This window comes from Vombatus ursinus, unplaced genomic scaffold (genome assembly GCF_900497805.2).
Source record: "Vombatus ursinus unplaced genomic scaffold, bare-nosed wombat genome assembly UNPS02014813.1, whole genome shotgun sequence".
Classification (NCBI taxonomy): Eukaryota; Metazoa; Chordata; class Mammalia; order Diprotodontia; family Vombatidae; genus Vombatus; species Vombatus ursinus.
This window is the reverse complement of record NW_020954591.1, coordinates 20,599,642-20,613,238: the sequence shown is the minus strand read 5'-3', so window position 1 is coordinate 20,613,238 and position 13,597 is coordinate 20,599,642. Positions and strand designations below refer to the sequence as shown.

At 34.9% G+C, this 13,597-nt stretch overlaps 1 protein-coding gene across 3 annotated transcripts in view; it reads left to right on the top strand.

Annotated features, from left to right (window-relative positions):
• IFT88 (intraflagellar transport 88) overlaps positions 1-13,597 on the top strand; it is a 110,964-nt gene that overhangs the window by 30,811 nt on the left and 66,556 nt on the right. For all 3 annotated transcript variants that reach the window (XM_027835279.1, XM_027835278.1, XM_027835277.1), the window contains 2 exons: positions 3,401-3,500; positions 9,383-9,469. In XM_027835279.1, coding sequence (XP_027691080.1) covers positions 3,401-3,500; positions 9,383-9,469 — 187 coding nt within the window. The remainder of the gene's footprint in view (positions 1-3,400; positions 3,501-9,382; positions 9,470-13,597) is intronic.

Genomic DNA, 13,597 nt, shown 5'->3' with positions numbered 1-13,597 from the left:
ATTGCTGGGTCAAAGGGTATGCACATTTTATAGCCCTTTCAGCATAGTTCCAAATTGCTCTCCAAAATGGTTGGATTATTTCACAACTCCACCAATAGTGCATTAGTGTTCCAATTTTCCCACATCTCTCCAACATTTATCATTTTCCTGTTTTGTCATGTTAGCTAATCTGTAAGGTATGATGTGGTACCTCAGAGTCATTTTGATTTGTATTTCTCTAATCAGCAGTGCAAATCTAGTGTTCTTTACAATATATCTTGTTCAATAGGACTTTTTCTAGAAGTACATTTTGATATGGCAAATACCAGATTAGGGTTTACATAATAATAAGGTTTGCAAAACACTCTACACACCTTGCCTCATTTATAACAGGCACCATGGAAAGAGAGTTGAACTTGGAGGGAAATCAACCCCTTTCCATTTAGGAACATGCAGCTGAGTTCTGCATTTATCACTTACTAGCTGTGTGATCACAGGCAACTCACTTCACTGCTGAGGCCTGTTTCCTCATCTGTTCTCTTTTGGTTCTTCTCCTGCCTGTCTGACCATTGCTCAGGCTCCTTTGCAGGCTCTTCATTCATGTCTTGTTTACCAGACTTCCTCAAGTCTCTGTCCTATGTCTTCTCCTCTTTCTTCTTTATAATATCTCACTTGGTGATCTCCTCAGCTCCCAGAGGTTAATCATCTCTATGCAAATAATTCCCAGATCTATATATCTGACCCTAATCTCTCTCCTGAGTTTTAGTTCCACATCACCAACTGCTTTTTGGACATCTTGAACTAATTGTCCTGTAGACATCTCAAAATCAACATATCCAAAACAGAACTCATCTTTCCCTTCAAACCTTTAAGTCTTTCCATTATTAGGAAATATGACTTTGACATTGGATCCACATCCATAGAATAAGGAACTGTTATTCATAGCATTTGTAGCAACCAAAAGTAGTATATTTGTGGTTTTGCTTCTTGAGGTATTTCATTTGAATTGTGAGTGATAAAAATATCATATTCTGTATTCATTTGATATTTTGTAATTGCTGTAGTAATTACATAGCAAACAAGATAAATAGTGTTTAGTCAAAATTAGAGGAAACTTAGAAACTTTTGAAGTAATCCAAAGGATAAAAATGTGTTTACTTAATAAAAGCTAAGTAAATTATCCATACCTCTTAAACATATAATGATTGTTTGTCTGGAGATGTGTTAACTTGCCAGAGATCTTAGCTTACCTTAACTGACCTAAAATATGATTCATTTTCTGTTTGAGATGAAACCGAAAAAGTTATTTTAGTTGTACTTCCATATCTGTTTATCTGGAAGGAAATTATAAGTTTAGAGATAACTCATAGCATTAACTTGATAATATTGTTTGCATTACAGGTTGCCTTTATCCTATAGAATGTGCATCTTAAATATGTTCTGTTTTGAAATGCCTAAATTGGCCAGCTTTGAAGAACTATTTAAAGCCATTCAAAATCATAAGGGTTAAGCAAAATAAGCAGACTTTTCCTGTATGAAAAACTCATTTATTGACCTTCCTCCCCTTTCAAATATATTGAAGTATTGTTCTTGAAATCAAAATGTTCCACAAATACTTTTCTGTATATATTTTTTGGTTTATTTTGCTTTGTTCCTGTATGAAGTTACTTGGAAATTATACTACTAATAGCAATCTTTCAAAATATATTTACACCTGGATCAATTTGAATAGCATTAAACAGAAACAATTGGCTATTAAAAATGGACACTTTTTTTTAGTCATTTTTCTGTTGTGTCCAACTCTTCATGACCTCATTTGGGATTTTCTTGGCAAAGATAATGGAATGGTTTGCCATTTCATTCTCCAGCTCATTTTACAGATGAAGAACTGAGGCAAAAAAGGGTTAAGTGACATGCCCACTCAGGAAGATGAGTCTTTCTGACTGCAGGTCCAGTGTTCTATCCACTGTGCCACCTAGCTGCCTAACATGGGCATACCTATTTCCAAATGTGTAGTTTCCAGATAAAGGCAGTAGTAAACATGCCATCACTCACATCACAATCCTGTATCTATCTCTTCATCTTTTGGACTCAAATTGACTTGTCACAGGATTTACTTTTCTTGATCAAATCTGAGAAAAATCCATTTGACATCCTATTTAGTAGCTACTCCCCACAGTTTGTAGTAGGGAATATTCTTCCTGGTCTCATTAGAGTTCTAAAATGTAGTCATCAACTGAATCTACTTCAGTTGAAAAATCCAGCAAGCATTTCTTATCCTTTTATCCTTAACACATTTGTAGCCTGTTAAAGACTTCTCATCTCCTTGACTGGATGGATTTTGCATTCTAGCCAAAGTGGACTACTTGCCATTCAAAAATCTATTTCTCCTGTCTTAGCCTCTGTAATTCATGTAGTTGCCTCTCATATCTGGAGTACTTCTTTTGCATCCACCTTAAATTCAGTGCTGACCTTGGAGTAAGACAACTTCAATTTGAATCTTGCATCAGATACTTAGTAGCATGGTAACACCCAGAAAGTTATTTACTAATAGCCTCCATTTCTCCATCTGTAAAATGGGAATAATAGCATCCATGTCTTACAGTGATGAGCAACTCTTTTTAAAATGTTCTTCTTCCTTAATATTCTTCACTGTTCTTAAAACTTCAAGAAGCCTACTCCCCACTGTTGAGGAGTCAGTAACAACCACACCAGCTGCCATGTCCTCTTGAAGATCTTTGCTTGTTTTCTGAGGATTAATTAGCCTATTTTGTGGGAATCATTTGTTATTTATTGGAGTTATTTTTCATTTTTTGAGTGCTCTTCCCTTTGCACTTTGGTATAGCTGATTCTGTCTGTCACATTGTGGACTTGAATGATCCTTGAAGTGCCCCACACCAATGGTTGTTGCAGTATCTAAATCACTGAAGCATGCTCTTTGAGAACTATAGCTTTTGCATAATTCCTCAGTTATATCCAAAGCCACAGAATTTAAAATACAACAAAAGAAAGTAATGAAACACACACTTTGGTACAAAATTTAGTACTCAGCTAACAGACAACTAGCTAAAGGTGGGGAAATCATTTCAATTTGGTTTCATCTCATCAAGGTCAGATGTTCTAAGTCAGCCTGATTATTAGAGATACATAGGTATGACCATTATCCCAAAATGAAACATCAGAATTCGTGTTTATCCCAAGTAATATACACAGGGCTTTATGGAGCTTAATAAGTACTTATTAAATAAATAGATGTAAACTGATCCTCTGATTCCAAAGTAGATATTCTTTCTACAGAAATCCTCTACCTCCAGCATTTGAGCCAACTTCCCAAAATCTTTTGAAAAAAGTTATTTTAGAAACAGTGAGGCCAAAAAAAGTGATGTAGTAAATATATATTCCTTTAACTTTTCCTTTATAGGTGTGTTGAAGTAGTAAAAGCTTCTCAATATGTAGAACTTGCAAATGATTTGGAAATAAATAAAGCAATTACATATTTGAGACAAAAGGACTTCAACCAAGTAAGTTTTTGTAATATTATTAAAGGATATATTGCTTAAATGGAATATTACATAGAATAATGCTATTGCATACATTTAAAAGTAGAATATTTTGCTTTTGCTTTAATTAAAAATAATATGATTCATAATCATGTTTTTATCACTTCCTTTTAAATTTATACCCATTTCTCATCTTAAAATAAAAATTTCTTATCATAATAACTTTGTGCTACATGTGATGCTTTAAAAAATATAAAGAAATTAAAGCCAAAGTAAGAATTTCTAATTCCTTGACCATGGTTAATTTCCTTACAAGATGAGCAGTTCTCAAACTCTCAATGGTTTATCTGTGGGCTACTTTTTAAGTATTATGTTTTCAATAAGGCAATGCTTATGTTATTGTTTTTGGCATGAAACATTGAATAATATTATCAAAACCTTTTATTTGAATTACATTAAAAACTTTTTTTAGTACATTCACACACATAATGAAATTTTTTTTTAGTACATTCACATATATAATGTCATTTGATCATTATTTTACTAACATATCATTAAAACAATTTAGACTATTTCTGTTGAGATATTTTTTCTGGGGAACTTGAGTTGGGAAATTTGTTGGGATCGTACATCCTTCTGAAATAGTCTATAGACAAAAAAGTTTGAGAACTGTTATCTTGGTTGACAAAAATAACAAGTTTTTTGTCAATAAATCTTTATAATATTTCATTATTAAATGATATTTTCCTCTGGAAGATGTTTATGATTTAACTGTTAGGAAGATAATATATCATATTTTTCCTTGTTTCTTGGGATTAATTTAAATCAACATGACATCTGATGCCACTCTTAACTAAAATATCTATTTACATTATCAATGTCTTGATGTTAACAATAACTTTAATGGTGTTTTTCACTTGTCATTTTCACTTTCTCTTCAACATTGCTGCTTTTATTTGTCTCTTACTTTTTGTTTATGTCCTGTAAGTATGAAGAGGTAGGTATAATAAAATGTAGGTTTGAAAGGAACACTGTTAGGTTAAAGATAACCAAGATGATATTTGCAGTAGGCTCATAATAATTATTTAATGACCAGCATTAGTGTAGAGAGGATAAGATATGACTTGTGCTCTACGGATACTTCCATACTTAAAGAAGATGCTTCTGTCCAAGGAGTGAAGTTTTTTGTCATAATTATTTGTGGCTTTTTCTGAGCAATAGGGAAGAATGCTTTTGTCTAAAACCGGGCCAAAATAAGTAGGTCATGAAGGATTAAATGAATTGTAGAGGTCATTATTGGCCATTAGTAACAACTCACACAATTGAATACTGAAGGTGGGGTTATATAAATCCTGGGGGAAAAATTGAAACAGAGAATATAAATAGGCAACATATCTATGCTTATAATAGTAAAAAAAAAATCTTATTTTCTATTTCCCAAATGTTAGCCAATTATCATAGCATTTTATTTTAAAGTACTAATGTAATATTTTGTAAATAAGTATTCATTGGACACCAAAAGACCATTGTAAAAATATCCCTTTATGGAAAATCAAAATCTGAGCCAAAAAACTGACAGTGTTCTTTCCATTAACTTTAGTCTTTTTAGAATAGTTTGTTGTGTAGAATCTTAATTGTTCTGTCATTTTTCAGTTGTGTCTGATTCTTCATGACCCCATTTGGGATTTTCTTGGCAGAAATACTTTAGTGGTTTGCCATTTCCTTCTCCAGCTCATTTTACAGATGAGGAACCTGAGGCAAACAGGGTTAAGTGACTTGCTCAGCGTTACACAGCTAGTGTCTGAGGCTAGATTTGAACTCAGGCAGATGGTCTTCCTGACTTCAGACCCAGCACTCTATCCCCTGGGCCACCTATCTGCCCCTTAGAATCTTAATTGCATATGTCAAATTATGTTTCCATTATTTTTAAATCATTTTGTTTTTTAAAGGTCTGTATATACTATAGACTTATCTTTATAATATAGTATTTTGTTAAAATGTTTGTTTTAAGTAATTATTCTTATATTACTGACTTTCAAATGAGTTTTTGGATTTATAGTGTACTTTTTTTTAAGACAAGATGTATTTTATTTTGGTATGAATGCTTGTCTTATGGTTAGTATGTACTACACAGAAAAACACAAATTACAAGTTGATAAATGGTGCATTTTACTTGCCTGATCTGATTTAGAAAACTTCCTGGAATGGCTTGCTTATAGTATGACATACCATTGCTGTGCCATTTTGCATTTAGTTTTGTAGTTAGTTATGAGTATCATAAACTTTAGAGTACCACATTGCTTTTTCTTTACATTCTACCCTTTAGATTTCAGTAGGCATGAGTTATAATTATTTACATACTATGTGCACTTAAGTAATACATCTGTATGTGTTCATTATAAAACAGTACTAAAATGAAAAATTATGTATTTCAACCTACAGTCAAAGTAAAATGAAACTTATAAAGTTGAGAGATACAGGGAGGCTAAGATTCTCACATTAACAGTTGGGTGATTGTGTGTGGAGCCAGTGAGGTAGCTACTGCAGCATGAGCAACATGAACTAGGAGTGTTTGTGAGGTAGGTTGGAGAGATTCCTTGGCCTTCCACAGAAGGTTTCTCTATTCTACATAAGGAAGTAAGAAAGGTTCAGCAGCAAAGGAGTCATTCCAGGAAAATAAAGCACTCACAGAATCTAAGTTCTTCATTTCAGCAACAAACATTTAAAGCTTTAGGACAATATGCCTCAACCGTTTGATTTAAAATAATGTGAAACCTGTAGAGAGGGAAATTTTTAAACTAATGTTGACAAATATCCCTTATGTTATGAGGTTGTCCCACGATTCTACTGCATTATCTCTGACTTTGTCAACATGCTTAGTAAGCCTATTATTTGAACCCTGTCAAACATTGCTGCTGATAATATCTAATACGAACACTTTAAGTTTGCAAAGTAATTTATATACGTTATTTCATTTTATCTTCAAGGAAAAAAAACCTGTGAGGTAGGTATAACAGGTATCATTATCCATGTTTACAGGTGAAGAAACTGAGGCCCACAGAGGATAAGTGACTTGCCCATGCTTACTCAGCTAGTCCAGGGTGGGATTTCAATCCAGGTGTTCCTGTTCCCAGTTCCAGTACTCTATCCATAAAACCACTTTGCTTCTGTACATTACTTCTAATGACTTCAGTTAGCACACAATTCTCCCTTCTCCCCACCTGACTAAAATATGGTAACTAATTTGGGCTTTCAGTATGGACACAACTTCTCTTCTATATGGAAAGATACTAGGAGATAGGGACCTTCTACTGCTTTCAATATGTATTTGATGAATGAATGAATGAATCGTATGGTTCATAGATTTAGAGATAGGAGGGATCTTAGAGGCTGTCTAATCCAACTTTCTTGTTTTATAGAAGAAACTGAGGTCCAGAGAGGTCAAGTGAATTACCTGAGGTCTCTTTGATAGTATATATCAGTGCCAGGATTTGAATATAGGTCCTTTTTCTCCACATCTGTATCCTTTTCCCTCTCTTCCTCTACCAGAATGACTTTTCCCCTGTCTACCTCCTCTTTGTCTCTTCTACAGTTCCTGGCTCCAAGTATCTACCTACCATGCTAGATATCTGCCTACCATTTCTCACTTAAAGTTTGGTCAGGAGAATCCCACACATGGCATGTTGTTAAGTACATTTTTTTAACCTGGATTTTCTTTGGGTGGAATAAATATATAGTTACAAGGCAAACCTTGATTCATGGAAATTTCTACATTAAGGTCAATACCATGCTTTCCTAGGTACTCTAGTAGTGATACTTAAAAAGGAGAAAAAAGGGGCAGCTAGGTGGCGCAGTGGATAGAGCACCGACCCTGAAGTCAGGAGGACCTGAGTTCAAATGCGGACTTAGATCAAACAGTTGACATGTACTAGCTGTGTGACCTTGGGCAAGTCACTTAACCCCAATTGCCTTAAAAAAAAAAGATCCACGTACTTTGTACTAACTCGGATTGTATATCCAACCACATTTTTTTTAACATAAAAATTCTTTAAAAAATCATATGTATGTTAAAAATGTATAGTTAGTAAAATTATGCTTTGGTCTTTTTTGTATCAAGTCCATTTAGATGACAGCAATAACTTTTATGGATGAATAGTTCTCATAGCCATTTTTTATGCAAAATTATAGAACATACTCTAGCTCCTTTTCCCTCTAATTATATGTGAGGTTTTTAGTGACTAAGAAGCAGATCAAGACATCAGACCAGCTGGTATAAGGCAGCCTAATTAATTATTTAGAATCTTCAGTAAGGAATAAATTTGAACTTGAGAACTAAGGATAACAGACACCTTGGATTGACTGGTATCCACAAAATATTCAAAGACCCAGAAAAAACCTCCAGGGCAGAGGCTAGATCTTCAGTGGAAGATTTATATAAAACCTTGGATAAGAATTTCATTGGATGACAAGGATTGGATGGGTAGCGTTGGTAGAGCAAGTACCCACATTGATGATGTCATGATGATGTCATGAATTCATCAAAACAGCAGAACCACATTCTAGGATTTTCTAAGTAAACCATCTACAAAAAAAACTATAATTTTGTTTCCTTTTTATTCACATAAAGGCTTCTTAGTGGTTAAGTATTTGCCCATACTCGTATCTAGTTACTTTCTGCAATAAAATTCAAATCCAAATCTCTTACATCTGAATCTCTAGCTCTTTCCATTCATTAAACCGTTGGATAATCATCCAGCTTTGGTTTGAAGATCTCCAGTGATAGGGAACTCACTATGTTCTGAGGCATTTTTGGATAGCTCTATTTGTTAGGAAATTGTTTTCTTTAAAAAGCCTAAATCTACTTCTTTTCACCTTCCACCAATTGCTCCTCGATCTGTCCCCCGGGTCAAAGAGAACAATTCCAACCATTCTTCTTGATAGCCCCTCATAATTTGAATACAACTATCATAGAACTCCTAAGTCTTTTTTTTCTTCAGACAGCTATCCCCAATTTTAGATGAGGTGCTATGTCAAACTGTGGAGTGCAGATTTGTGGTAAAAAGACCTGGGTTCAAATTCTGGCAGTGTTCCTTAATACCTGTGAGACCTCAGGCAACTTGCTTACCTCTCAGGACTTAGTTCCTCATCTATAAACCAAGGCACTTGGACTGTATGACTTATAAGATCTCTTCCAGATCTAAATCTATGAGCCATATAATTTATTCATGCATCCAGGCTAGATGCATCCAGGCTGGAATGATGGGCTAAATTTAACAAAGTGAAATTTATTATGGGTAAGTGACAGGAAGAGAAGGGAGATAGCTAGACCTCAACTTGGTGATTCTAGTTGATTATGGGGTGTACATGAATCAATAGTGTGTTATGTCTGCCAAAAAAAGATAACGTAATCTTAGGTTGAATTGTCTCATTGTATTCCATGTTGGCCAGACTACACTTGGAGAATTCTGCCAAGAAGGGAGGGAGATGCATTTTCTCCTCTCTTCTTTATGGCCAAGTTTCATCATCATAATTACACAGCATTAAATGGTTTCTTGCTGTTGTATTCTTTGACCTTAACAGTGTTACAGTCATGTACATTGTTTTCCTGGTTCTGTTTACTTTGCCTCAGTTCATATGTGTCTTCCCATACTTCTGTATTCATCATTTCCTATGGGGCAGTTAACATCATATTCCATTAATATGCCATCATTTAAATTTTTTAGACTTTTTATTTAAAGCTTAAGTACCGAAAAAAATTAGCTTTCTGGAAAGGTCTTATGTATTTATTTTAGTACTTATTATTGATACTACAAATAAAAATTACCTCAATATCGATTTTGTTCATTTTTAAAGAAATAGTTCTAGATTGTCTCATATATAACTTGTAAATGCTTCACTTCTAGGCTGTAGAAACTTTAAAAATGTTTGAAAAAAAAGACAGTCGAGTTAAAAGTGCAGCTGCAACCAACCTTTCATTCCTTTATTACTTGGTAAGTTTTTCTTTTATAATTAACTATAATTTGTCAAGGAAAACTACTAATACTATACCTTACTATACCTTGTGTTTTATGTGTAAATCTGTCAGAAACACATAGTTTCACATTAATATCCGAGCTATTTCTGGCTTAGTTCCAAAACTGGCCTAGTTCCTGTATACCCTCCAACATGACTCTACCCCAAAATAATTTGAGGTAGCATTTATGGGAATCTTGAATGAGGGAAATGTTAAATTGTGTTAAACTATAGTTTGGGATTAACATTCCACAAGAATTGTCACTATTCTCTTCCTTCTTGGACTACTCCCTTTAAGTGTTCTAGAATAAAGAAGGGACCTTAGTCATTTCTCCGAGGAGAAATCAATTCTTTTCTCAAAATAGAAGTCCTTAGTTTCTGGGGAATCAGTAAGAAGACTGCCCTTAGATGTGTAAAATGCTGTAACAAGTGATAACTCTTTGTTAAGGCTTGAGTTTCCATTGTTAATCCATTCATTATGAAAGACTTTTTTTGTCTTCTACCTACCTACCTAACTTCTGCCTATTTGTATTCTACCTTTAAACTGGGAAGGCTGATTTGTTTGTTTTTTTAAGACCAGAGAAATATTATTTCTTAATATTTTCGATTCTGCTAAAAATGAGGGATTTTTTTTAGTGTGTTTCCACAGATTGATCATGCAGTATTTTTTATATTGCTAAACTCATACCTTTGTGTACAAGAATTGTGAGAATGCTTCTACAAAGAATTGGAAAAGGTATAAACGAATTGAGATTCAGGGAGGCGTCAGGTTAATTACAGGTGAACAGAAATGCTTTAGTATATGTAGATCATCATACATAATAAGTTTTATTGAATATGTGTAAGGTACTATGTAAGATATTAGGAATACAAAGAAGAATATAAATCACATGTTAAGGAGGTGATAGTCTAGTTTGGGAGCTAGGACATATTCATAAAAAGATAAATTTAGTACAAGGTAACATAAGTACCAAATGAAGGTAAGGTGGTAATTGATACCATAGTTAAGAGGAAAGTGAATTATCTCACATAAAAGAGGCAAGAAAAGTTTTTACAGTAGAGAGGAAGAGGGGAGAGGTGAGAGGGAATGAGTGAACCTTACTCTCATCGGATTTGGCTTAAGGAAGGAATAACATACACACTCAGTTGGGTATGGAAATCTATCTTACCCTACAGGAAAATAGTGAAGAAGGGGATAAGAGAGGGGGTGGTGGTAGTAGGGAGGGCAGATTGAGGAAGGGGGTAATCAGAAGCAAACACTTTTGAGGAGGGACAGGGTCAAAGGAGGGAATAGAATAAATGGGGGGGGCAGGATAGCATAAAGGAAAATATAGTTAGTCTTTTACAACATGACTTATGGCAGTGTTTTGCATGACTGCACATGTGTAACCTATATTGAATTGCTTGCCTTCTCAATGAGTGTGGGTGGGGAGGGAGGAAGGGAGAGAATTTGGAACTCAAAGTTTTAAAAATAAATGTTAAAAATTATTTTTACATGTAACTGGGAAATAAGACACACAGGCAATGGGGTATGGAAATCTATCTTACCTACAGAAAAGTAGAAGGGGAAGGGGATAAGAGAAGGTGGGGTGGTGATAGAAGGGAGGGCAAATTGGGGGATGGAGTAATCAGAATGCACACCATCATGGGATGGGGGGGAAGGGGAGAGATGGGGAGAAAATTTAGAACTCAAAATCTTGTAGAAGTGAATGTTGAAAACTAAAAATAAATAAATAGAAAAAACAAACTCTCCAGGGGGGGGGAAAAAAAAGGAAAAAAGGAAAGTGAATTGGCTTCAGAGTCAGATTACCTAGGTTCAAATCTCACCTCTAACACTTAGCTATCTTTGTGGCCTTAGGCAAGTAGTTTAACCTCCCTGAGTCTCTCTTCTCTCATTTGTAAAATGAATTGGTTAGACTACCAGGAGTGGAGAACCTCTAGGTACTCAAGTGCAGCCCTTTGACTGAATCCAAACTTCACAGAACAAATCCCCTTAATAAAAGGCCAATCTCTGAGGTACCTTTATTCTGAAATCTATGGTCCTATGAAAAGTAGGATACTATAGGCTGAGACAGTTAAGGAAGAGGCTCACAGGAAGAATTAGAACTAGGCCTACAGGGATAGGTAGGATTTAAATCATCTCAAGGGAGCAAGGAGGGTAATCTAGACAGGGGCAGATGGTATGAGCAAGAAGACAATAAAAGAATGTACTTGGCATGTTCAGGGGACAGGGATTATGTCATTTTGACTAGTGTTGAGGATTCCTGTAGGGGAATAATGGGGGGCTAGATTGGAGAATTAAAGTAGGACCCAGTCATCCAGTTAACAAACATTTATTGAGCATTTCACTATGTATAGAATACTGAGGCAGGTGCTGGGGAAAATATTTTTTAGATAAGACACCATCTCTACCTTCAAAGACTTTATAGTCTAGATAATAGAAGGCCTTGAATATTAGGCTAAGAAGTTTTAATTCATTCTGCATATATGACCTCAAAATCAATTGAAAGTTTTTGAGCAGAAAAATGATGTAATAATAATAACAATAACTAACATTATTATATAGCACTTTAAGTTTTATGAGGAACTTTCCATATATCATCTCATTTGCACGTCAAAACAACCCCATAATAGAGATGATAATATTATCCCCATTTTACAACTAAGGAAATTGAGGCTAAGGAGACTGAGGAGGAATGGTAAGACAGGTAGGAGGATAACCTATCTGAAAATTCAAGTGTCATTGAAAACCCAGAAGGGACTGAATAATAAAGAATCGAGGTCAAGAAGGATGAGAGTTTAGAAAAGGCCATTAGATTTGGCGGCTGCTGCTGCTGCTGCTTGCCCTTCATTCTTGAAGAGGACCATTATCCAGGGAGGTGATGCCAGAAACTGGATTCCAAAGGACTGAGAAGTGAGTGAGAGGAGAGTAGGTGGAAGGAACAGCTATAGATAGGGAGAGATTGAAGATGAAAAAGAGGAATGCTTGTGGGGACAATTTGCTGGAGGAGGGGAAGGTGATGAGATCAAATGTACATGTAGAGTAGTTGACCTTGTCAATGGGAAGGGTCTCCTCTTCATCAGAGGTTAGAATAAAAGAGGAAAGAAAAAATAATGATATCAAGGAGTTTTTAAATGCAATGGAAGGGAGAAGGGGAAGCTCTCAGTGAAAGATCTCTATTTTCCCATTGAAGTTTGAGGTGAAGTCTTCAGTTGAGAGGCCGGGGATTGTGTGAGAGGTCTGAGAAGATTTGGAACCACATCTATGCTGAATGGATTGGAGAATCAATTAAGGAGGACTAAAAAAGACTTTCTTGCTTTTATGAGGACCAAACTGAGATTAGATGACATAAATGTGTAGTGTACCCAGTTAGCTCCTTTGAGTGATTTCCTTTAGACCCAGAGGAGAAGGCTAGTGGGAGTCATTGATATTTGGCAAAGTTAAGAGAGAGAAGTGGATTCAAGAGCAGAGGACACTGGATATTTGAACTGCCTAACTAAAAGAAAGGATTGATTCAAGATGTCAGAGTAGGAGGATCACTGAGAACCTTTGTTATACACTCCACAAAAAAAAACAATAAAATAAACAATAAATGATAAATAATAAACAATTTTTAAAAATAGAAATGCCAGACGGTAGAGAAATGGCTAAAAGCACACATGAAAGCAACAGTCAAAGTTTTGAAACAAGCAATAGAAAGTGCTGATAACATTCACAAATACTATAGAGCAGCTGAATCAGCTAAAATAGCAAAAATGAGATACCCAAAACAAAACCCTATGAGTTATATCCATAGATATTCTCAAATAGTTAATATATTCAGAGACATTAAAAAAGAATCATCAATGCCAATATCAAAAGATCAAATAAAAAATCTTGAAGAAAGCTTAAGAATACATGTGTAGAAATTAAGTGAAAATTGAAAAAAATACAAAGGAATAAAAGGAAAAAGTTGACAAAATTAACAATATGGTGAGTACAATATAAAGAAAAATAACTTCAAAAAATCTGTAGTAGTAATGAATAGCAGACTTACTGCAGTGTTGCACACAATACAAAGAATTGCTGCTGGACATATAGTGCTCTCCCAGTCCCCCCCAAAAAG